At 46.8% G+C, this 24,518-nt stretch overlaps 2 protein-coding genes across 6 annotated transcripts in view; one reads left to right on the forward strand and one right to left on the reverse strand.

Moving 5' to 3' along the window:
- Positions 1-533: 533 nt before the first annotated feature.
- Positions 534-17,264, reverse strand: FH (fumarate hydratase). Of its 3 annotated transcripts, XM_006102783.3 has the most exons (10): positions 17,099-17,263; positions 15,342-15,476; positions 12,175-12,285; positions 10,004-10,180; positions 8,235-8,417; positions 7,786-7,951; positions 5,940-6,143; positions 4,403-4,530; positions 2,243-2,396; positions 534-873 (listed from the first exon to the last, which is right to left on the reverse strand). In XM_006102783.3, exons 1-10 carry the CDS (start codon positions 17,228-17,230, stop codon positions 731-733), a joined length of 1,533 nt encoding a protein of 510 aa, XP_006102845.1. In that variant the 5' UTR covers positions 17,231-17,263; the 3' UTR covers positions 534-730. The 3 variants fall into 3 exon arrangements, with proteins under 3 accessions (XP_006102845.1, XP_023599868.1, XP_023599869.1); XM_023744100.1 differs by lacking the exon at positions 12,175-12,285 and having other exon boundaries at positions 17,099-17,264; XM_023744101.1 differs by lacking the exons at positions 12,175-12,285; positions 15,342-15,476 and having other exon boundaries at positions 17,099-17,264.
- Positions 17,265-22,351: 5,087 nt separating this feature from the next.
- KMO (kynurenine 3-monooxygenase) overlaps positions 22,352-24,518 on the forward strand; it is a 30,489-nt gene continuing 28,322 nt past the window's right edge. The window contains exon 1 of one of the 3 annotated variants that reach the window (XM_023744103.1): positions 22,352-22,489. In XM_023744103.1, coding sequence (XP_023599871.1) covers positions 22,436-22,489 — 54 coding nt within the window. In that variant the 5' untranslated portion in view covers positions 22,352-22,435. The remainder of the gene's footprint in view (positions 22,490-24,518) is intronic. The other 2 variants (XM_023744104.1, XM_006102784.3) reach the window with 2 other exon arrangements.

The following is a 24,518-nucleotide window of genomic DNA, read 5'->3' on the forward strand; positions in this document are numbered from 1 at the left end:
TCTCCCCAGACCCTGCTCCCTGCCCCCTGCCACAGTAAGGTTTTGTGACTAAGACTGGTGTCAGCAGAATGTTTTTGGGACAGAATGATAGTCCAGTGACTCATCAGGCACCAGAAAGGGAAAATATTCAAGAATTTTGACATCATTGGCATTTGAAGTATTGCCATGCTGTGAATCTCCTCCTAAAAATAAGGACAATAAAATAACTTTGTTCACTCACAAAAGCCACAAATCCAAACAAGTGTGACACAATACAGAGCAAATTATAATTACCTACAGGATGATCAGGGTTACTCAGAAAAACCTCAACATTCACCAACCACGTTTTTCCTGTTAAAAGACACAGTTCCTTCTGGGGTCCATACCCTCGATTAACCCAGTTATTGTCCACGAATGTCCTTCTTGGTGGCTGAGACACACAACAGTGTTCGGATGAAAGCCTTCTCTTATAAAAGATATGAGTGATAAACACACAAAATCAGATCCAACTACAATACACACATCAGTTCACATAAAAGAGTCTATTTTCTTGCTGATTTTATACAATTGTTTTATTCGCTTTTTAAATTCATTTTGGACTTTGCATGTCCTGGGGTTTTATGAACGGTCCAAACTGCTCTGCTGTAGTCAAGTTCAATAGCAGCTTCCGTCCACACTTACCCAGTTTTGTTTAAAAAACATGAGGCTGTTTCGTGTTTATGTCGCAGATTTTATTACAAATTCACTCAGATCACTTGGGGCCCAGCATGTCCTTGGGCTTCACCCACTCATCGAACTGCTCGGCTGTGAGGTAGCCAAGTTCAATGGCGGTGGCCTTCAAGGTGGACCCATTTTTGTGTGCGGTCTTAGCAATCTTTGCTGCCTTGTCATACCCTGAAGAAAAGCAGAAAGGCGACATAGAGAAAGAAGTGAGGGTGGCTTTCTAAAGCAAAAGGCCATCATCACTTACTAGACATTGGTGCTACCATGCTCTGGAGTAATAGTTTTTCATCTGAAGAATATTTAACAGTGATTATCCTAATAGTTGTCATTTCTTATATAGAATAAAATCTTTACTTTTCTTATGTAATGCAGACGTCAGCATACTCACTTTCTACAATGTATTTGTTCCTAACTTGAAATTGCCCACTCCCTCAGATGTTGTACGAAGGGGAGAAACAAAAATGCAATATAGCAGTAAGACATAAAAGCACACATCTGAGGAGTAGAATGTGTGGTTTCAAACATGCTTAACCAGAAACAGTATCTCTGTAACAGCATCAGCGAGCTCAGTGCTGCAGCACCGCCAGGCCAGGTGCTGCGGGGACCAGCCAGGCACTGGGGGGACCAGCCAGGCACTGGGGGGACCAGCCAGGCGCTGGGGGGACCAGCCAGGCCCTGGGGGGACCGCACTGTGGTCTCAACAGTGCACCGAAGGGTGGCCATCCGATTGGGCCCAGAGCCACCTGGGCAGGCAGATGGGCTCTAACTCTCTAAGGCTGAAATGAAAGCTGGATGCGACGCCAAGATATAAAACCAGCCCTGGGTGGTCAGGGTTCTAGAAGGGTGTTGGCGAGCAGTGAGCGTACGTGCCAGACGCTACATCCGAACCTGTTCTGACAGAAACTCAGCGCAGCAGGGGAAGGTGGGACAGAGGCTGATGCATCATCATGTAACCACAGACCCCCAGAACCCACGGGGCCAGCAGGGGGTTGGATGGGGATCCCTGTGCTCAGCCTGCAACCCAGGTCTACAGCCTGAATCTACATAATGAAATATTCACAATTCTAGAAAAGGCTTGCAACACGAAAGCCGTGGTTCTAGACAAAATAAAGCAACGAATAACCCTGTTCCTTCTACTGGTAACTTCCTCTTTTTTAACTGAACAGACAAAACCGAAGCGCAGGCGAGCAGGTGGAGAAGGTAGAAAACAGATTCGCTCCCTTTGCTGATCGCCAGCGCCACCTGGTGGAGAGGCTCCTACCAGCGCCTAGAACACAGCGCACCTGATTCCACTGAGACGGAAATCAGTTTAATTACTCCTGAATTGACCACGTTTTCAAATAAAATGAAGAATAATCGATCAAGTTTTTGAAAGACTGATACCATAGGTCATATTGAGTGTCTTACAACACACATTCAAATATTCTAGAAGATTCGACTTAAACAATGTCCGAAAGGAAACTGCTGTCTATAAGCATTTTAAATGGCTTGAGCTCTTTAATTCTGAACTCAAAATGGCCTTCTGCTCCCTTCGCCTTACCTATGTGCGGGTTGAGAGCAGTCACCAGCATCAGGGACTCGTTCATCAGCTTGGCGATCCTGTCTTTGTTGGCCTGGATTCCCACCACACAGTTTTCTGTGAAAGACACTGCCGCGTCCCCCAGCAGCCTGGCCGAGTGCAGCACGTTCTTAATCTACGAGAGGGAGAGAGACTTAGTGAGCCTCGCTATGTTCGTCCAACAACATAGTATTATCTACTGGTTCATCAGAGAACACAGAATTCAATACACAGACAGCACCCCTGCAACTTTTAAGGCACCATCCCCAGGACAATAAATAGGAAAGAAATAAACATTTGAGGGCACAGAAATCTAAAAGAGGAATAAGTAACAAATGCAAATAACTACAATGCAAGCTAGCCTGTGGTATTATGAAGCACGGGTATAAAATGGTAGGGCTCAGAGAAGGGGAATGAATTCCAGTTGCAGGACTGAAGTCCCATTGGGGGGGGAGGCTGCACAGAGCCGGGTGGGGGTGGGGGGAGGCTCCTCCCTGTGGAGGGAGCAGAGACGCAGAGGTCAGAGTTCAGCATGTGTGCGAGGAAATCAGGAAAGTCAGGGCGTCCAGCTCTTAACGATCACACGTGTTTTTATGGTTAACGAAACAAATATTCCAGAGTCACTTTCAAATAACCTTTCATACAATATTAAAAACGGTATAAAATCAATTCGTTTGTTTTAGCATTTTCTTTCTTTCTGGTAACATCCCAACACGTATTAGGATACGTATCCACGTCCTAATTTCCTTTGGTCTAAGACCCCAGGGTCGGAAAACTATACTCTCAACAATGGACTCTAGTAGAAGTCACAGAACTTCACGATTCATTCACTTGGCGATAATGAGTATGATAGAGCAAATGTTGATTTTCTCGACTTATTTTCTACTAAAGACAAAAGGGATTTTGTTTAAAAGAAAAACAGAGATGAGCAGACATTACTGCCCGGACCTGTATCTGCCAGGCCCGGGGGTCTACTGTTTGCAAAGTGACCTGAAAACAAAGCTATGGGCCTGGGTTCTGCTCTGGGCTGTCTCCTTCCCGTTCCCCTAGAATAGTGGTTCTCAACCTTGGCTGCACATTAGAATCACCTGGGAATCTTTAGAAAATCCTGATTTCTGGGCCTCCTCCTCCGGAAATTCTGTTTCTTTGCTACTAATGTCGTGGCCTCACCCCATAACAAAGAAACAGAATTTCCGGAGGATGTGGCCCAGAAATCAGGATTTTAAACAGATTCCCAGGTGACTCTAATGTGCAGCCAAGGTTGAGAACCGCTGCCCTAGAAGGTCCCCGCCACCGGGACCACCAACCTGCCTTGTCCACTGCTCTGTCGCCAGCACCGCAGTGCCTGACACAGGCCAGGACACAATCTACGTAATGTTGTCATTTGTGCATTCTTATCAAATTAAAAGCAGACTTTGCACCAGACTGTAGACACAGCATTTTACATGAATGAAGGGCTCGTAGGACGCCAGCTGTATTATCTGCAGCCGGGGAAAGGAGATGATGCCATCCTGTTCCAGCTTCGAAAAGAGGAAGAAGTGTTAGGGGACAGGATGATGTTTGCAAAGCATGTGGAAGAGGTGAGGCCAGTGAGAGGGAGACTGAGAGGCGAAGGAAAGGGAGAGGAAATGCTGCAGAGACCAGGGCGAAGGTGTTGCAGGAGGAAGAGTCAGGGGGTGTGGGCGAGAGAGCCGTGGAGGGACAGTGACTGCGAGAACAATCAAGCGCAGGAGTGAGTGTGGCGGGAGGGGCCGCGAGGGTCGTCGCTCCTTTAAAAAGACAGAATTTGCAGGGAAGAAGGAAGAAGGAAGCAGCAGCGCGAGGAGCTGGGACTGAGCAGGGCTGTTTAAACTGAGGCGGCTTCTGATTTCTGGCCGCTGGTACCTCCCCTGGTGAGGGACACGGAAGAAAACTGTACCCTACCTTCCAGAACTTTTCTATTAAAAAAGCAAACCATCGAATTCCTTAAGCTAAAAGTCACCTCACTGAACATCCAGGATCAACCCTCCAATGGTCATACATACTTGACTTCCAACTGCTGATCAGATCATCGGCTGCCTGCTGTGAGATCTATAAAACCTCATGAAAGAAAAACCAAGACAGTTAGCCCTCGGTCCAAACCCTAACGCACAGCTCACTTACCATCATTGGCTTGAAAACGTTCAATTCAAAGTGTCCGTTGCTGCCCCCGACGGTCACAGCGACGTGATTGCCCATGACCTGGGCGGCCACCATGGTCATGGCCTCGCACTGCGTCGGGTTCACCTTGCCTTCAAGAAAACCACCGGGGACTCCGATCAGACACACGCACGGCTTCGAGCCCCGTGAAGGTTAGGGTTACGTCAAGTAATCAAAACCGGAAGGGAGTCCAACTTCATTAAATGAAGAAAGACATGTAATACAGCAAGGCCCCACCATCAGTGCCGATTTAAGGAAACCAACCAACCAGAGAAAGGAAGGTGGGTAGCCACACTGAACCATTCAATGGCTAATGAGTAATGAGTTAAACAGAGTGGAATACAGTTCTCTCCATCTGCATGGCTTCCATTCATTCTAGAACGTTTGCAGAGCCAGGCACTGAATACACAATGGTGGGTAAGAAAGGTGCTACCCACCAGCGCAGAACTGGAGGCTGGGGAGCGCGCGCTGGCAATGACAAGAGAGACGGAGCCGTGCAGGCTGCCGTGGGAACACGGATACAAGAGGGACTTCACCACACGCAGGGGCTGCTCAGAGGATGGTGACACTCACCTGGAATTTTCCTATTCATCACATGACTCTCCAGAACCCCCCTCCTCTGACAAGTTCAAGTGTGAACACGGATCCCAGACCCCTCTAATGGATATAAAGCAACGCACTGGGAAGACTTTGCTGTAACTCTGCATTTCTCTTTTTGAGGCAATTGCCTTGAATTGGCAATCGGCTGAACTCACGTCATTTTTCAACATGAAATACTTTGAAGTCAGGTCTCTTCTCATCCTGTACTTGCCGAGAGTTAAAAGAATCTGCAGTCGGGTCTTTCTTGTTCACTCTCAAAAATCACTTTGTCGGTTTTAGTCCAACTACAGAGGCCTTTACGGATCTGATCCTGTCACCTGACATGGTGCTACCTCAACTTCGGTACCTGCTCCTGGGATCATCACATACCCTCTACCTTCACCTCGGTGCAGCAGTCAGCTTGCCACCAGCTATTTCTCCAGCCCCAGGTCCACGCACGAGTCACTCCTAAATGTCCCTGCGCTCCAGCTACGGCCATCTGACGGTACTGCCACGCTTCTCCGCTGGTTTCAATGAACACCATGTGCATCTGTTAAATGACTTGCTGTGTCACTTCCCCAAAGCAAGAAATGGAAGGAGGCGTTTGGCACATCCCTTTTTCTCCAACCCATGCGGATCCCTCTCCTGCCTGTGCTAAACTCTCCTGAACTATTACACATTCTCCAGTGTGGGAACCAGTATGCATGCTCCTCACTAAAACGCTTTCCTCCTACACGATGGAGTGAGGCCCCTGGAGTCCTGATCACAGGTGGCCCCAACGACCATCTGAAACAAGGGTGCCGCCCACACCCCCGTCCATCTTTGAGATCCTGGGATCCCGCACCAGAGGGGACAGGCTCTGAGGACGGGGATGCCCGGTTCTGCGAGGACCAGCGCTGACGGTGCCCGGCGGGGCAGGTACCTGGCATGATGCTGCTGCCCGGCTCGTTCTCCGGCAGGATCAGCTCCCCGAGACCTGAGCGGGGCCCGGAGCCCAGGAACCGGATGTCATTGGCGATCTTCATCAGGCTGCACGCGGTCGTGTTCATGGCGCCACTGAGCTCCACCAGCGCATCGTGGGCCGCCAGGGCTTCGAACTTGTTTGGGGCTGTGACAAAAGGCAGGCCTGGAGGAAGAGGGGGTGACAGCCCACGTGAGTCAGCAGGCGAAAGGGCGTGGTTTCCTAAGGTCAGCAAGTTGAACAGAAAATCCAGCATATGAAAACCAGAAACAACAGAAAAACTTCACTTCGGAGAAATAAACAAGTGTATCTTAAGACTGAAGTTTTGTCTACATAGCTTCAAAAGGTCCTGAAGGAGTGGAATCAACGATTCCAGCACATTTAAAGGATGAAAAAACAAGTACGAGAAACATCATGAAGAGAACTCCACCCACTGCAAACATGTGTGATGCCTGGCTACTCGAGGGAAGGTGAGAAGGAGGCAAAAGTCACTCTGAGAGCTTCAGTCCATGCTCCTTTCCTAGGACAGTCTTCCTCCACCTCAGGCTGTTCTGTTCTCTTCTCCCACCAGGGCCCACGGAGCCCCAGGGCCCACGAAACCCCGGAGAAACGAGGGAGCCAAAATGAATGGGACCATCCCAGTCGGTCTGTCCTGTGTTCAAAATTTTGAAGATCTACGTATTATAATGTAGTTCTTCTTGGTTAAAAAACAAATTTCGCTACTAAGCCATCATAAGCATTGTCCAATTATGTCTACCCTACTCCTCTGCTAACACCTGCATCTTAATAAGGATTTTCTGGACATGATAACCTGGCTCCAATACTAGTTACCATTATGGAGAGTATAGTGCTCTACTAAGAGAAGACAGAATTCGAAAGGGCCTTAGTTCAGAGGATTTTCACAGCATATGCCACAGGAAAAATCAAGTCTGTCCATCTGTACAACATATTTATCATTCAAATGAATCTCTCAACCAACAGTTGATTCTGCCTGTTTTCAAAATAAGTATTTGAAACACCTTTCCAGAGTGACAAAGCTGGCACTGGCGGATTTTCACTGCATGCTGGAGTGACGTCACCAAGAGGACAGGCTGGCCATGACTCTGCTCTCCCTCACCGGAATAGAACAACTAACTGTTCAAGCACAAGACACCCTGGCGGATCCTAGGACGAGGGTGAGGCTGACGCACCCCTGCACCAGAGAGCAGACTGCATTAGGGGTGAGAGAAGTGGCTACACGGTGATCTCCCATGAGCCTCTGGTTCCATGCCCCAGCATTGTAGGTCACTTTGCTGGAGCCTCTACTCTGACCTCCCACCACGGGACTGCAGGGGACTCTGCAGGGCTCAGCCACCGGAAATCTGACTGTGATGAAGGAGGGGGAAGGAGCTGGTGACAACCTTGCTCATCTGCGGAACTAAAGAAGGGGCGCACTCCAACAGGGAACGAGGGGAGCGCAGAGGTTCCCGAATGCAGTGCTGCCAGCCCCAGTCTGGTCTGCCCACGCCCAGGCAAGGAGTGATGTCACAGCCCCCCACAACCTCCCCACCCTCCCCCACTGGGGAGAGTATCTTCCAGGCCATCGGACCAGAAAGGCCGGTGACAACTCCGTGCGGCCCAGGGCACTGAAGCCGAGAGGTGGCCGAGATGGCCGGGCTGAGCTGAGCGCCCGGAGCAGAGCCAGAGGCCTGTTTGGTCAGGAAACCTGGCGTGTGGGCTGGCTTGAATGAAGACTTCACTGGCCTTAGAACACCCAGTACAGACACAGACCAGCAGAAGGAAAGGACAGGAAGTCACATCTCCCGACCTGTGAGCGCGGCCACCTTCGCGGCCACCTTCTCGGCAAAGCCAATTCTCGTGTTCAGCCCGGTTCCCACGGCGGTGCCCCCGGCCGCGAGCTCGTAGATCCGGGGCATGGCAGCCTTTATCCTCGTCATGGCGTATTTCAGCTGCTGAACGTAACCACTGAACTCCTGGAAAGAGAAGGACGTACGGTGAGAATATAGAATTTCCTAATGACGTAAAAGTTACTCTAACTGCACGAAATAGAACTGGGGGAAAAAGGGGACACGTAATACTTTCAACAATAAAGATCTTTTTTAAAAAAGAAAACTAAAAACCACTGCTGACTGGTGAAAGAAGAACAGCCTGTCACTGAACTGTTACACACCTGGCCTTTGAGGCCAGTGTCACTTGGTGAGGAATTGCTGGCCATGGGCCCCGCCCCCCAACGTGAATCTAAGCGCACCCCTCTACCTGCCCAAGAGTGAGCGGGACCGCGTCCTGGGTGTGGGTCCGCCCGATTTTGATGATCTGGGCGAAGTCTTTGGACTTGGCCTCGAGCGCATCGTGCAGCTTCTGCAGCCCCGGCAGCAGCACCTCGTGGACCTCCATGGCGGCGGCGATGTGCATGGCCGTGGGGAAGGTGTCGTTGGAGCTCTGCGGGAGGTTTTCCAAAGACAGGCCAGCTGTTAGAGCAGAGGCAACACCGCCGAACTGGAATAAAAACCTCCCTAAATGACTACTCGAAACTCGGAAAGGTTTAGTGCTCAATGCCAAGTCTAAGGTCAGAGGAGCAGCAGCCTGCTTCCCTGCATGGACTGTGCCAATCCCACCTGCCATGGGCACCTCACCCATCAGCACACCTGCCCGTCGATAAAGGTCAGCACGGGACAGAGGCGTACCGTTCACAGTGACGTGAGGATGGCGATGATACCTGACGGCTACACGGTGCGTACAGTCTCTCATAAACATTTCGGCATCAGTGAAACCTCAGGAGAATTCTGAGCTAGGGCACCACTTTCAAAACAGGAAAGCCGTCGCCCTCGCCAGTCTGGCTCAGTGGATAAAGCATCGGCCCAAGGACGGAAGGGTCCTGGGTTCGATTCCACTCAAGGGCACGTACCTCAGGTGCAGGCTCAATCCCCGGCCCCAGTTGGGGTGCACGCGGGAGGCAACCAATAGATGTGTTTCTCTCACATCGATGTTTCTCTGTCTCTCCCTCTCTCTTCCACTCTCTCTAAAAATCAATGGAAAAATATCCTCGGGTGAGGATTAACCAAATAACAAAATAGGAAAGCCAAGCTGTCTAAGAAATCATGTGACTTGCCAAAATATTTAGGACTGCAGCACTGGGAACTGACCCTCTATGACAGTGGTTCTCAACCTTCTGGCCCTTTAAATACAGTTCCTCATATGGTGACCCAACCATAAAATTATTTTCGTTGCTACTTCATCACTGTCATGTTGCTACTGTTCTGAATCATCATGTAAATATCTGATATGCAGGATGGTCTTAGGCGACCCCTGTGAAAGGGTCGTTCGACCGCCAAAGGGGCCGCGACCCACAGGTTGAGAACCGCTGGTCTAGGAGTTCCTTGGGAGAATGGGTGCTTGTGGGGCTGGGGCAGGGAAAATACAGGACGAACCAGGAGCATCTCTTAGTGCGAGAAAGTAAATCAGTGGGTGTTTTAAAGGACCAAGTGCCTGCCCACTACTGTGGAAAGCGACAGAAGACATGCGGCCGTGAGGTGGAGGAGACGAAGGGGATAGGATGAATCCCGCAGACAAAAAGGACATCGGCCGAAAACTAGAGCAACCCTAACGCAGTCTGCAGAGAGCAATGTTTATCTTTGAGAGTGGTAAGTGTAGCAGGTTTACACAAAATGCTTAAAATTAAGGGAAGCTGGGAGAGGGTATACAGAAACTCTTTGAAGGACCTTTGCAATGTTTATAAGTTTAAATTATTTCAAAATGAAGAGTGTAAAATATAAACCAAAATAATAAAAACATACATATATCCTAAATCCAGCTGTCCTAAGTAATTTTCCCCCTGAAAGTGATTTTATGAAGTTTAAGACATTAGACCCGAGATTCCTGAAAGACAAGAACATCTCAGAAGTCCTTTCCATTGGAGAATGTAAGCAGATGAACCTCCTTGTCCAAAAGCCAGCGCCTGCTGATCGGACGGATCTCAGGCGCCCTGTTCCGTTTCCAACACAGAGAAGCCGCGCGGAAATGCTGACCTGGCTCTTGTTGACGTGGTCGTTGGGGTGCACGGGCTTCTTGCTGCCCAGCTCGCCTCCCAGCATCTCGATGGCTCTGTTGCTAATGACCTCGTTCACATTCATGTTCGTCTGGGTCCCGGACCCAGTCTGCCACACCACCAGGGGGAAGTGGTCGTTCAGCTTCCCTTCGGCTACCTGCAGATCAGAGGTGACAGAAGGGATTGCTTACAGTAAGAACGGCGACACTCACTGAGCCATTGTGCTCAGCTATGAGTAAGGTGGCAGCGTGTGCAGTGCTATGGTCAGGGTGCTCACTTGACCCTCTGCGAGGTGACTGGCCGATGGGACCACACAGCTTGAGGCTGTCCAACCACGTTACTTTAAAACATGAAAGATGAGCCCCGGCCGGTGTGGCTCAGTGGACAGAACGTCGGCCTGTGGACTGAAGAGTCCCAGGTTCCATTCCGGTCAAGGGTACATGCCCGGGTTTCGGGCTTGATCCCCAGTTGGGGGTGTGCAGGAGGCAGTCAATCTATGATTCTCTCTCATCACTGATGCTTCTATCTCTCTCTCTTCCTCTCTGAAATCAATAAAAATATATTTTAAAAAATAAAATAAATAAGTAAATAAAGTGAAAGATGAACTATTGTGAATCAACTAAACTGAAGCAAAGGCTTCTTTCTTCTATTTCTCCAACTGCCTCCCCCACTAACAGGCAGACGGGCCACCTGCTCAGGCTGCGAAGGGTTCAGTGTTCAGATGCATGCAGTGTCGGTGCGCAGCGGGATGTCCCACAGACGGACAGTGGAGTCAGCACAACGACCTGGTGACTGGGAGTGAGTACACCAATAGCTACGTGAGCGCACAGACGTCCAATGAGTAGCAACTGCCAAGCGCAGAGACACAGTCCAGATCTGTCCCTATTTTCTCATAGTTTTATACCTTCAGTTAATGTGCTAGTTTGGGGACTGTATGCTTTCTAAGACAGTGGGTGCTTAACCTCATCTTCGGGAATGGTTTTAGCTTGGGGAGGGGGGCAGGAGCGAGGTGGGGGAGTCAAAGGGGGAGAAAAGAAGACATCTGTAATACTTCCAACAATAAAGATAAATTTTTTAAAAATCAGCATGCACTTTAGAAATCTATTTGACCTTAAACAATTGGTTCACTTTAAAACTTTTTTTCCGAGTTTTTATGAAAATAATAGGAGACCAGGATAGAAAATGTTGAGAACTAAGAAACGTATGTTAGCCATCATAGGTCCAGCCCTCAGAAATAATGACTATTGGCATTGGCATCTCCTTCCAGGTTCCACTCCACGCCATGGGAGTACGTATGCATGTATATAAAAAAACACATGTTTTCTGTTCATTTTTTCTAAACAAAATTCAGATCATAAAATACATATACTTTGTTACCTTTCCCCCACTGCTTCTTATATGGTAGGGTTGTTCTATGATATTCTTTAAAAAATTTTCGACAGCGTCACCATATAACTTATTTAAGCAGCTGTTACGGTTGGATACTTTCTAATTTGTTATTGTAAGTGGTACTGCAATGAACAACATTATGTATAGTTTTCAAACTGTTATCTTTGCTTCCTTCAGATTATATTATTAGAGGGTTAGTGAAATTACTTTCTCCATACAGATTATCAAATAACAACAAGTTTTTAAATGAACTGTGTATATATAAAATAAGAAATAAAATATATAAACAGTGTCTCTTCAAAGTTTCCTTTAAACTATATAAATTAAAGGAAAAGTCAAGGCAGGGGTCCTCAAACTACGGCCCGCGGGCCACATGCAAATACAAATATTGTATTTGTTCCCATTTTGTTTTTTTACTTCAAAATAAGATATGTGCAGTATGCATAGGAATTTGTTCATAGTTTTTTTTTTTAAACTATAGTCCGGCCCTCCAACGGTATGAGGGACAGTGAACTGGCCCCCTGTTTAAAAAGTTTGAGGACCCCTGGTCAAGAGAATAAAAAATGAAGGGATACGATCACGCACAAATTTCGCCACCGTAGATTAAGCACCAAATTAATGTCCTCACCAAGGGATAATGCTGCCACCCTGCCCTGAGATGCATTCACTCAGACATTCACAGTGCACGTCCTCCCACCAGAACTTATCGTCCAGTGGGTGACACGGCTCGGTGCCGCTAGGAAACCACACATCACCTCCTACCTCGTCTGCGGCCTTCATGATTGCACTAGCAATCTTTGGATCGAGACCATAATCCTGGTTTACTTCAGCAGCGGCTCGCTTCAAGATGCCAAAAGCTTTAATAACTGGGATCTAAAATTAATCAGAAAAATCTCTCAGATTTGCGACTTTAGTGTGAAAATTTAAGATTATTATTTTATGCAGGTGCAAGAGTTGTACATAAAAACACACATATTCACACACATACACTGTATCATTCATCCTAATCTCTATAATACATTATAACATATAAGCGCTTTATTTCATACTAGAGGCCCGGTGCACGAATACGTGCACTGGTGGGTCCCTCGACCTGGCCTGTGGGGATCGGGCCGAAACCGGCTGACATCCCCCGAGGGGTCCTGGATTGTGAGAGGGCCCAGGCCAGGCCAAGGGACCCCACCGGTGCATGAGCGGGGCCAGGGAGGGACTGTGGGAGGGCTCTAGGGCATGTCCGGCCCCTCTCACCCAGTCCCAATCAGCTGGACCTCAGCAGCAAGCTAACCTACAGGTCAGAGTGTCTGCCCCCGGGTGGTCAGTACACGTCATAGCAACCGGTCAAACGGTCGGACACTTAGCATATCAGGCTTTAATTATATAGGATATGAAAAAAACAAATGGTGCTCAATCATATCACCAGCAATCACCATGATTTTCCCTTGCTGGATCCCAATCTACCTTATCATTTTTCCTTTCCTCCTCTTAAAAGAAAAGAAAGGGCAAATAAAATAAAGATAGCAAAATGGTACTGGGAAAACTGGACAGCCACATGCAAAAGATTACACCATACACAAAAATGAACTCAACATGGATTCAGATTTGAGTGTAAAACCTGAGACCATAAAAGTTCTCAATGAAAACACCTCCAAAAGCAAAGGCAACAAGAAGCAAAAATAAACAAGTGGAAATATATCAAACTGAAAAGCTTCCTCTCGGGAAAAGTAAATCATCGACAAAATAAAAAGACAAACCACCGAATGGAAAGAAATACTTGCAAATCACCTATCTAATAAGGGGTTAATATCTAAAATATACAAAGAAGTCCTACAACTCACAATCCTCAGGGAAATAAGTGGAAAAACAACAATAAAAAAGTAAGGAATAAGGCACATTAAACGTAGGCCAAGGAGAATAAACAAGGGGCAAACAGAAAAGGAAATAGAAACAGAATCTACTCATTTTGAATTTTAAAAAAATAAAGTAAAACATTAGAAGTGTTTTAGTCAAATGGAATGAAGACAATGGCACACAGGATTAGAAACTTAAAAGCTGTAAAGATGAAAACAAAGGGGAGTTTAAATTTCTACAGGCGTTTGGTGGGTTAAACCACTGCCAAAGTCGGAAGGGAATGCCAATCAACTCTGGCCATCTGACTGGGGTGATGACCCCGTGTTTGTGGACTCACACCAGGGAGGAAGGGTCAGCACAGAGGAGCTGCTGCTGCTATTACAATAAAACGGTGAAATGTGTCACTGCAGAGAGGAGAGAAGGCTCTCATTATCCTTAATGTACTCCCATTAGAAGGTCATCATCATTTTAAATTGTTTTCCTTCGGACCTTAGGTACAAAGGGTCAAGTTTAATCATACTGCTCAGCTCAAGTGCACACAGTCTGCTTCATAGTTAATAAAGTTCAGGAAATTGATCCAGATGAGAGTAAATGTGAAAAAAATGGATACCCCAGCGCCCATCGTTCTCAGCCGCGTAATCCGAACAGCTGGCCTGTCCCTGAAGCAGCAGCAGCAGCAGCTGAAATCAAGTCCTGCACCTCCAACCCCCACGCCTCGCTGGCTAAAGCCAGCAAATCAAAACATGAGCCCTGCTTACTCCTATCAGTACGGGTTAGGACCGACCTCCTTAATGCCAGGGGTTGAATTCTAAGACTGACCTCTTTCATTCAAGAGCTGACTATCTGAGAATGTTTTAGGATCAGTGCCTGCCCCGTGTCACCCACACATGTCATCTGAGCCTGTGTCTGTCTCCCTCACCAAGCTGACTGCAGTGGCAATAGCAAAGATTTTCTTCCAGAAGATTCAGATGCCTATTGTCAAGTTGTAGGAACCTGTCCAGATCCAGTCTTGAAGGCTTAGGAATGAGCTAACCTATAGAAGCTAAAAGTACTGTGAAATAAAAGTATATTTAAAGATAACTGTTAAGCATTATCTCATTGGGCGAACCTTGGTTACTTCTAAGCTGCTAGACCATCCTGCACTCTGCAGTGACTATTGCTCACACCAGTTGGTCTCAGTCGGATATGTGATATATGTAATGAATTCTTTCCACTTTAACATTTCTGAAATCGAGGTGCACCTCACAATCGATGACACGTCCCAACTTTAACTGACAGCCCTTTTCTTTCTTGTGGTACATGTCGGCGCATCTTCTAACTGATGTCATCTTAGCTTTAATGAAACACGACAGAAAGTGTTCTAATCATTAAATCATTCGTGTGGCACTGAACACATACATATATATTATCCATCAGATGTCAGACACGGTAAAAAATAGTTTTAGGTATTTGTGTAGACCAGCGGTTCTCAACCTGTGGGTCGCGACCCCTTTGGGGGTTGAACAACCCTTTCACAGGGGTCGCCTAAGACCATCCTGCAGATCAGATATTTACATGACGATTCATAACAGTAGCAACATTACAGTTATGAAGTAGCAACGAAAATAATTTTATGGTTGGGTCACAACATGAGGAACTGTATTAAAGGGTCACGGCATTAGGAAGGTTGAGAACCACTGGTGTAGACTTTGCTGGGAACTGACACCAAGAGACATAGAAAGTATAATATTATAGAAAACTCAGTCCCTTTTAAATCAGTTTTGTAAAACTCATTGTTAATCAGTAAAATAAATAAATAAAACTTAAGTATTGAAATTAAAAATGCTTAAAAACTATAAAATCCTAGTAAAAATCCGAATAATCTCAGTGGAAATGAAAAGACAAATCACTTAGTTCTATCAAATAAAAATCCAATAATAGTATTTAAAAAGTTCTTTGACATTTTAATGAAAGAAACATTGTATTGCTCACAAAGGTCTCCAATAATAGCATTTGAACTCTGCAAAATTTGATTCGTGACATAACGTGACTCGTTTGCACAAAGCCTAGTTATAAGCCAATATTTCCAAGAGAGCACTTACTGGCATGCGCTCCGTCACACCTCCGATCTTAAAGTTCATTGTCGACCTCACGGTCTGGGCGCCATAATACTTATCATTGGGGACCTTGAGTTCACCAAAAGTATCATATTCTACCCGGAAGGAATTCTGGCTCGCCTAAAGATGGAGGTAAGACACTGTTAGAGCTTGAACATAAATCAGGTATCCAAAGCAATAACATGATATCAGCTGTAAGGGAAAAGAAGCCTTCGTCAGTACCATAGAGACAAAACATTCCAGCGTGACTCTCACTCTACTCCCCTCTTCAGCTCTTTCCTCTCGAAACTGTTCTCACGCAAATTTATTATTATAGACTAGAGGCCCGATGCACGAAATTCATGCAAGGGGCTCAGCCCTCGCAGCCCCAGCTGCCTTGCGGCTGCGCCCACTGGTCATTCCAGAAGGTCGTCCTGGAAGGTTGTTCTGGAAGGTCGTTCCGCCATGCAGTGTAATTAGCATATCAGCACTTTATTATATAGGATGTTACAGACATTACAGAACTCACACCCTACACAGATGATAAATACAAAGAAAGCTTTTGAGGGAAAAACAACCTCTTCCAATTCAGCAGCATGCCAATTATTGGTCAAGCTTTGGCCAATCCAATGTTCTTAGGGTCCTGCTTATTTTACTAGAAACTTTAGAAAATGGTCTAAAAGTTACTCCGTTTGTAACCTTTTAGAATGAAGAAACCTTTGGGGAATATAGAGCTAGGGCAGGCGGCCAGCCTGGGTGCGCAGCGTGGCCCCTCCCACGCACACGCAGGCGCTGAAACTATTCATTAGCCCAGGAGTTCCAGGGGTACACAAAACACCCCGACTTTGTTTTTCATGGGCCAGAAGATGTCTTGGCCTCGAAAACCCTCACAAGGAAGCGTTTACAGTATTGAACGAGCTCTCGCTCCCAGCAAAGCAAGGTCCCAGGCGCACTCGTGCGGAGCAGCTGCAAGCATTTCCCTTGTCCTGCGGACACGGAGGCACCCAGACAATCGGCCCCAAGTGCGCCCCAACCTGGCGTGGCAGCGCGTGGTTTGCACTCACAGCTCTGGCTGCACACGGGGCGGCCCCGTGGACCGTGCAGAACCGCCGCTCCTCCTAGACGGCCCTTGACCACCCAGACGCCTCCTAACGCGTGTACGTGTCCAGGGAGCAGAGGGGCCTGTGCAAACCAGCGTCCCACCCCTGGACCCTGGGGCCTTTCCCCTCCCGAGTGATCGCTCTGGACAAAAAGGACGGATTCGGCTACAAGTGGGGCGTCGGGATCCCACAAAAACTCGGTGGGGGAACCACCCGCAGCCTCGCGCAGGAATCAGGCCATTTCAGATCAGTGTCCGGCCAGGAACGGGGGCTGCCCGGTCCCCACACCCCGTCCACCCGGCACAGTCCCGAGGACGGCCTCCTAGGCTGGGGGGGGGGGCCTTCGCACCCGCAGGAAGCGGCCGACGCGGAACACCCAAAACGCAGAGGCCCGGCCCGCCCGTGGGGCGTCCAGAGGGGCCAGGAGCTGCCCCCCGGCCCCGGCGCTCACCGGGGTGCAGGCTCCCTCCTCGCTCTGGAGGAGGCGCCCGGAGCAGAGGAGATCGGCCCCCCGATACCCCCGCGCGCGGGCACGCAGCCCAGGGCCTGCCTCCGCGGGGATCCCCCCTGGGAATCCTCCCCACCCGCCCGCAGGCGCCCGGGCCGCCGGCCGAGGGCTGAAGGTCACGGCGGGGAGGCCGGGGCGAGGGAGCCCGAGCTCACCATTCGGGCGGCGACCGGGGGCCGGAACGGGAGGGAGGCCGTGCCGCCGAGGCCGGGAGTCGAGGTGGACGCCGAGGGGGGGACTCGCGCGAGGCGACGCGAGCGCGCGAGGAGCCGGAGTGCGCGGTACATGGTGCCTGGGCGCCCGGGTAGAGCTTCTGAGCGGCCGTGGCCACGCCCCCCGCGCCGGCTGTCACTCCACGCCCAGCCCCCCGGACTCCGCCTTGAGCCAATCGGAAGCCGGAAACCGATCGCGTGGGGGCGGGGCTAATCCTGAATGGTCAGAAAAGAGAAAGAGGGCGGGCTGAACTGCCTCGACGAGCAGGTGTTTGAAGCCCTGGGATTCATGGGAAACCAGTTCGAAGGGGAACATGGGAAATGGAGTTCGGGTTAGTCCTTGAAGCAGGTTGCTTGCTGTGTGTGGCTGCTGCAAGAGAGAGAATTAGCTAATGAGTCATCAGTTACTGCTTAGTTGGCGGAATATCCTGGAAAGAAATGGTATTGATTCTTTTTTTTTTATCATGTAATCGCTCAATGCATGCTCTTTGTATTGGAGTGTGTTTTTTTTTAATTTTTCATTATTTCCAGATTACATCTTACATGTAGAAATTTTGGAAAGCGTTCTGCCTGCCTAGCTGGTTCAGCTCAGTGGATAGAATGTGGACTCCCAGACTGAAGGGTCCCGGGTTCGATTTGGGTCAAGGGCGTGTACTTCTGTTGCAGGCTCTATCCCCAGCCCTGGTTCAGGGCCCGTGCGGAGGGCGGGGGAGGGGGGGAGCGGGGGCAAGCAATTCATGTGTCTCTCTCACATGGAGGTTTCTCTCTCTGTCTCTCCCCCTCCCTTCCACTCTCTCTAAAAATCAATCGAGAAATATCCTCGGGTGAGGATTTCAATAAAAGCTTCCTGCCTTCGTCCCTCATTTGGTCGTTCTCCAAAAGAAGCTTGTGTGTTCTGTGACGTGTTAGTTAAACAGTTCGTTTGCATCGCCTCGATTGTCTTCATTAATCATTTTTAATAATCATCACTTGGTAGTGAAAAGGTAATGGGAATGCTTTTCAATCAGTGGTTGCCACTGGACATCTTCCTTTGCAGATGCAACCTTGTACCTCTGCGAAATAACATTTGTATTTTGCTTAGAGGCGTGTGGGGGCCTTTCTACCTTGAACTTTGTCTGATGACCGTATTGACGTTGCTTTCTTCTTGTTGATTTTTGGGTGGTGTGTCCATGTGTCCCTTTTACTTTGCTTTCTGTTCAAGTTGTGGGACTTGATGTCCTGCCATGAGGGCCAAAGGAAAGAGGCAATGGTTTTCTCTTCCCTCTCTCTCTTCTAAATCTCTTTTCAGAGAGGAAGGGAGAGGGAAAGAGAGATAGAAACATCAATGATGAAAGAGAATCATGGATCGGCTGCCTCCTACACACCCCTTACAGGGGATCGAGTCCACAACCTGGCCATGTGCCTTTGACTGGAATCAAACCTGGGACCTGCCAAAACTGGTTTGGCTCAGTGGATAGAGCGTCGGCCTGCAGACTGAAAGGTCCCAGGTTCGATTCCGGTCAAGGGCATGTACCTGGGTTGCGGGCACATCCCCAGTGGGAGATGTGCAGGAGGCAGCTGGCCGATGTTCCTCTCTCATCGATGTTTCTAACTCTCTATCTCTCTCCCTTCCTCTCTGTAAAAAGTCAATAAAATATATTTTTAAAAAAGTATAAAGTAAATATTAAAAAAAAAAAAAAAAAAACCTGGGACCTTTCCATCCACAGGCCGGTGCTCTATCCACTGAGCCAAACCAGCCGGGGCCATTCATAGTTTTCAATACCATTTCTATGTTGATGTGCTGATGACTTCAAACTTATTTTTCCAGCCCTGACTTCTCCTCTATGTTCCAAATTCATATATCCAACTGTATGTTGAATATTTATATTTTAATTACCTAACTGAATATTCCTATCTCAAACTTAATATATCCCAGAGGATAAATCTCAATTACCACCTCCATACCATAATTCCACATGCAGTATGTGGTTCCACCAGTTACTTAAGCTAGAAACCCGGGGGGGGTGTCTTTGATTCCTGAATTCTGCCCCCATTCCCCAACGCCTGCATACACTCTGCCCAATTCTTCAACAAAGCCTGACTACTCTACTTCTGGTGTCCATCTACTTTTCTCCCCTTCACGTCCACTAATATTTATTTGTTCTTCAAATAAGTAAGTAAATCAGGTTTCATACAACAGTAAATTTCATATAATGGTGAACGCAATAAAAAGAAATAAACAGGAACCTATTTAGAGAATGAGGGGATAGCATCGTTTTTTATAGACTTTTATCAGAGTGTTTTTTTTAATATTTTTTTATTGATTTCAGAGAGGAAAGGATGGGGGAGGGAGAGAGATAGAAGCATCAATGATGAAAGAAAACCACTGATTGGCTGCCTCCTGCACACCCCCTCCTGAGGATGGAGCCCGCAACCCCAGCATGTGCCCTGACCGGGAATCGAACCATGACTCCTGGTTCATAGGTTGATTCTCAACCACTGAGCCACGCCAGCTGGGCAGATAGCACTTTTTTGGTAGAGTGATGAGACTAAAGATGTATTTGACTGAGACCTAAACACGGAGAGCAGAGAGAGGAGGCTCTCGAGGCAGAGAGCTGCCAGCGGGAAGGGCCTGGTGAAATGAACAAACATTGATTGAGCAAGTGAGTTCATCGAGCGCAGTGAGGCCATATTCTGTCAATGTCAGCAGTAGGAGAATGACGAAAACTACCGAGCAAATACGGTACTCATTAACCTCGGTACTCATTAACCTCCGCCACTAACGCTGACTTGTTAAATTTATAAATACAGTACAGGTGGAGAGAAGTGGAAGTACGCAGTGTCTCCTAGAAAGCAAAGCGTACTGTGAAGTATGCTCCTGTTGGACTTTTAAAATACTCACCTGAATGCTGTTTAAAAGGCCACTTTTAAAACAGCTGACATCAAATGGTTGAAAATGATATAATATCTAAATGCTAGCTTAATACAGAAAGGTAATATTGATATCAGACAATTAAACTTCAAGGCAAAAATCATTCCTAGAGGCCTAGCCGGTGTGGTTCAGTGATTGAGCATTGACCCATGAACCAGGAGGTCACAGTTGAATTCCCCATCAGGACACACACCTGGGGTGTGTGTTCGATCCCCAGTAGGGGGCGTGCAGGAGGCAGCCGATCCATGATTCTCTCTCATCATTGATGTTTCTCTCTCTGTCTCCTTCTCCCTTCCTCTTTGAAATCAATAAAAATATATTTTGGCAGGCGGAATTGCTCAAACAACCAAGGGTTATTGTATAGCCAAAGTAATTTGGCCGTGGAATTGGCACTGGTATAGGCAAGTGTAGAATAGACGAAATAAAACAGAAACCTAGAATCAGACCCATAAATATATAAACACTGGACCTATGACAAAGGCAGTCGTGGGAAAAGGAAATTCTTTTTATTCAGAAGTTTGGGGAAAACTGGGTATTCATTTGGAAAATAAAATAAATGTGGGCTCTGTCACAGCATGCATAAAAATTAACTCCATGTTGATTGCAGACCTAAAAATAAAAATCTTTTAGAAGACAACATAGAAGAACATCTTTATGATCTCATGATTACAAAAACTGATAAAATGATTAAAAAACATTAGTCACAAAGGAAAAACTGGGTAATTCAAATATGTTAAAATTAAGAATATCTTTTCATGTAAAGACACCACTAAGAAAGCAAAAAGGCAACACATATATGAATAAAACTATATCCTTATAAGAATGTAATATATTTGCAACATATATAAAGAATAAAACTCATACTCAATGGCATTTTTAAAAAGTGAGACTATTGCCGTAGCCGGTTTGGCTCAGTGGATAGAGCGTCGACCTGCAGACTGAAGGGTCCTGGGTTCGATTCCGGTCAAGGGCATGTATCTTGGTTGCGGGCACATCCCCAGTGGGGGGTGTGCAGGAGGCAGCTGATCGATGTTTCTCTCTCTTCGATGTTTCTAACTCTCTATCCCTCTCCCTTCCTCTCTGTAAAAAATCAATAAAATATATTTTTTTAAAAAAAAAGTGAGACTATTCAAAGAAATATAAGCACTCGTATACAAAAGAAGAAAAGCAAGTTGGGAATAAACAGGTGAAAGGTGCTCAACTTTGTTAACAAATAATGCAAGTTAAAATGACAATGAGATATAGGACAAACCTGCAAAAACCAGAAATTCCCTGTGTCGAGGGAGAGGAAGAGAGAGAGAGAGAGAGATGCTTGTAGAAGACTAGGGTAACCAACCCCAAAAACAGGTGGCCCAAGGACAGGGTTATAAGAATGACTCTCCACTGTGTGCCCTTTTGTGTCTTTTGAATTTTATACCTTGTGAATGAATGAATGAAATACCCAACATCAAATCTTCCAACAACTCTATACTCATCCACAAGGGGCCAGTATTGAATGATACTCAACTCTAGCTCTTAACCAGGGGGAAGACCATTCTGGATTCTCCCTGCCCTTCCTGGGAAGTGAAGAAGCGTCATCTTTTATGTTCTTTACTTAACACCACCTCATGTTAAATATATATATTTAAAATAAGATGAAAGAAGGCAAAGAAGTGGAGAGTGATATGGCATAAAGCCAGGAATGAGTTTACAAGGAGCATATTATTAATCATCTCGCCTAGTCCTGATGCACATATTAGATTCTAAAGTTTCTAGCGTCTGATGCAAAAAATAAAAAGAAGTATGGTCACATACACAGTTGAAAATCTTGCTGGGAGAATATTAAGAGTAGGCAAAACATTTGCCCAGGTAGAGTCTGTTAAAGACACACTGTGAAATTCCTGAAATGTGGCTCTTAAAGGCAAAAATAATTCATGATTGGATGATGGAGTCATACCATCTCACTCTCTAAGAGAAGCTTAAGATGCTTGGGGACTTCAGACGAGGGGTTTCATTCATGGTTAACTATGAATGGAAACCGGAAGTAAGAAAGTAAGAAAATGCATGTGGTAGAAAAAGAAGAAGAGAAGCCCTGAGTCTGTGGTTCAAACTTGTCTGTGTCTGCCCTTCAGACAGGGCGTGTCTCTGCTTGGCTGGATTTTCAGTCTTGGTTCAGGTCATGAAGTTTCTTTTTTTTTTTTTCCCCCCTTGAAGCAGAGTTGACTGTGCTTTGGGCTACGAAGGGGTTAAATGCTACCTCCCAGGCCTGCTCAAACACTGTGGCCGGCTGGGGCGGTATATAAAGACGGGAGGCATCTGTGTGTGGGAGACAGGGTGTCCTCTGGCACAGGAGCCACGGTGATCTGATCGTGGAGAGCACTTCAGCAGCCATGGATTCCTCAGACTCTCAGAGGAAAAAAGTAGCTGTCATTGGTGGTGGTCTGGTAAGCATCGATTTCTCTGTTATTCCTGGTGGGGGTGTTACATGAACGCTCATGATTCCCAATGACTCTTACTCACTTGTACAAATGGTTCGTTTTTCTCCTGAAGACTTTTCTGATGTTTACATACATGTATCTTGAAGGGGGTGTTAGTGTGGATTTGCTTTCTTCTAGGGGGAGGTATTTTATTGCCATTAAATGCAAAGGTGTCTGTTTTTCCTTGTCATTTTGATTTAGCGTTAAACACACAAACGCACACACACCACACACAAAATAAAGATAATTGAATTGATTTATCCAGGTTCACTCATTTAAATATATATATATATATTACTGTAAATATATTTTATTTTTTTCTCTTTGTAAATATATTTTAATGGAAACATTTGCCTCACTTTGGTTAATATACTGTCTAATAAGAACAAGTGTCAAGAAATATGAAGCTAGTGAAAAATGATCATGTTGGGCGTCCGCTAGTTAGTTGAGCCATTGGGAATGATACCTACTTGGTTCCCTGACTTACCCGGCTGATCTAATGGAGCACCTCCGCATGGAGTGCTCACCCCCTCACTGAGCAGGTGGGATGGCCTGGAGGGGACATGCGCACATGTAGCCAGACGTAGGAGGGGTCTCTGGAGCCAGTTCTGTTTAACATGGGACTGCCTCAAGCAAACTCTATCTACCCCCCCTACCACCACCACCACCACTCAACAGAATATCCCCATTAGTTAAAATTTAACGATTTTCTTTTCACCTTTGGGCTAACCATTTGTAGGCAGTTAGCTCACAGATATTCATTCATTTATCTATTTGCTCAGTGAAAATCCATCGGGGGCCCAGTCTGTCCCAGACACTATGCTAGGCAGTGTATTTCATACTACACGTGTGTTTCTATAGTATATGCTAATTTTAGTTTCTAGTTCTGCTCCCCTTATTGTCTTTCCCCCCAAATACTATGACAGTTCCTCTAACATTCCTGGCTCTACATTTCAAAATGCTAAGGAACACTATTACATGCTGTGTGGGTCAATGCATGTGACGGATGTTGTCATTTCTTCATGCTGGGCTTTGGTTCAATTCGTTCCTATCAAAGTTTTGCGTATAAAATGAGAATGCATGTATTAAACAAAATCTTATTGAGTGCCTGCTATGTGCCAGCATTGTTTTAGATGCTGGGGATTCAGTAGTGAAATAAAAAATTTCAGTGTGAGCACTACAAAAGACATGGAAACAGTCCAGACAGTGTTGCTCAGTGGTTGAGCATCGACCCAGCAATCGAGAGGTCACAGTTCCATTCTTGGTCAGGGCACATGCCTGGGTTAGGGGCTCCATCCCTAGTGGGGGACATGCAGGAGGCAGCTGATCCATGATTCTCTCATGATTGATGTTTCTATCTCTCCCTCTCGCTTCCTCTCTGAAATCAACAAAAATATTTGTTTAAAAAGATGCTAAAACAATACTTCAAGAATGTTAATCTGAACATTTGGTAAATTCACTGTATTGATTTTTCCTCCTTGTGTGAAATGCAGCTCCTCTACCTCTTCCCCTGCAACGGTATTACCTCTGGGAAGCAGGAGGATCGCCCTTAATGCTCTCTTCCCTTCTGTAAATGCCCACAGGGCTGTGCTTGCCTTTATCACAGGTGCCTTCTATGAAAATTATTGATTTGCATAATATGCAAACTGCGGCTTGGCAAACTGCGACTCGCGAGCCACATGTAGCTCTTTGGCATCTTGAGTGTGGCTCTTCCACAAAATCCCGACTTCTGCGCATGGGCCACGAAGGGCCACGAAGTTTCAATCACACTGTACGTGCACGCCCGCATGTGGTATTTTGTGGAAGAGCCACACTCAAGGGGCCAAAGAGCCGCATGTGGCTCGCGAACCTCGGTTTGCCGACCACTGGCATAGTTCATTCCCCATAGAAGGTTTTTAACTTCATGGGGCTCATGACTGTCTTATTTTTGGGACCTGCTCACTTCTCTTTTATAAAAGTTACCCTTACCCCACTGTCCAACTATGGGGGGCGGGGG

Source organism: Myotis lucifugus, unplaced genomic scaffold (assembly GCF_000147115.1).
Source record: "Myotis lucifugus unplaced genomic scaffold, Myoluc2.0 scaffold_428, whole genome shotgun sequence".
In the NCBI taxonomy this organism is placed as follows: Eukaryota; Metazoa; Chordata; class Mammalia; order Chiroptera; family Vespertilionidae; genus Myotis; species Myotis lucifugus.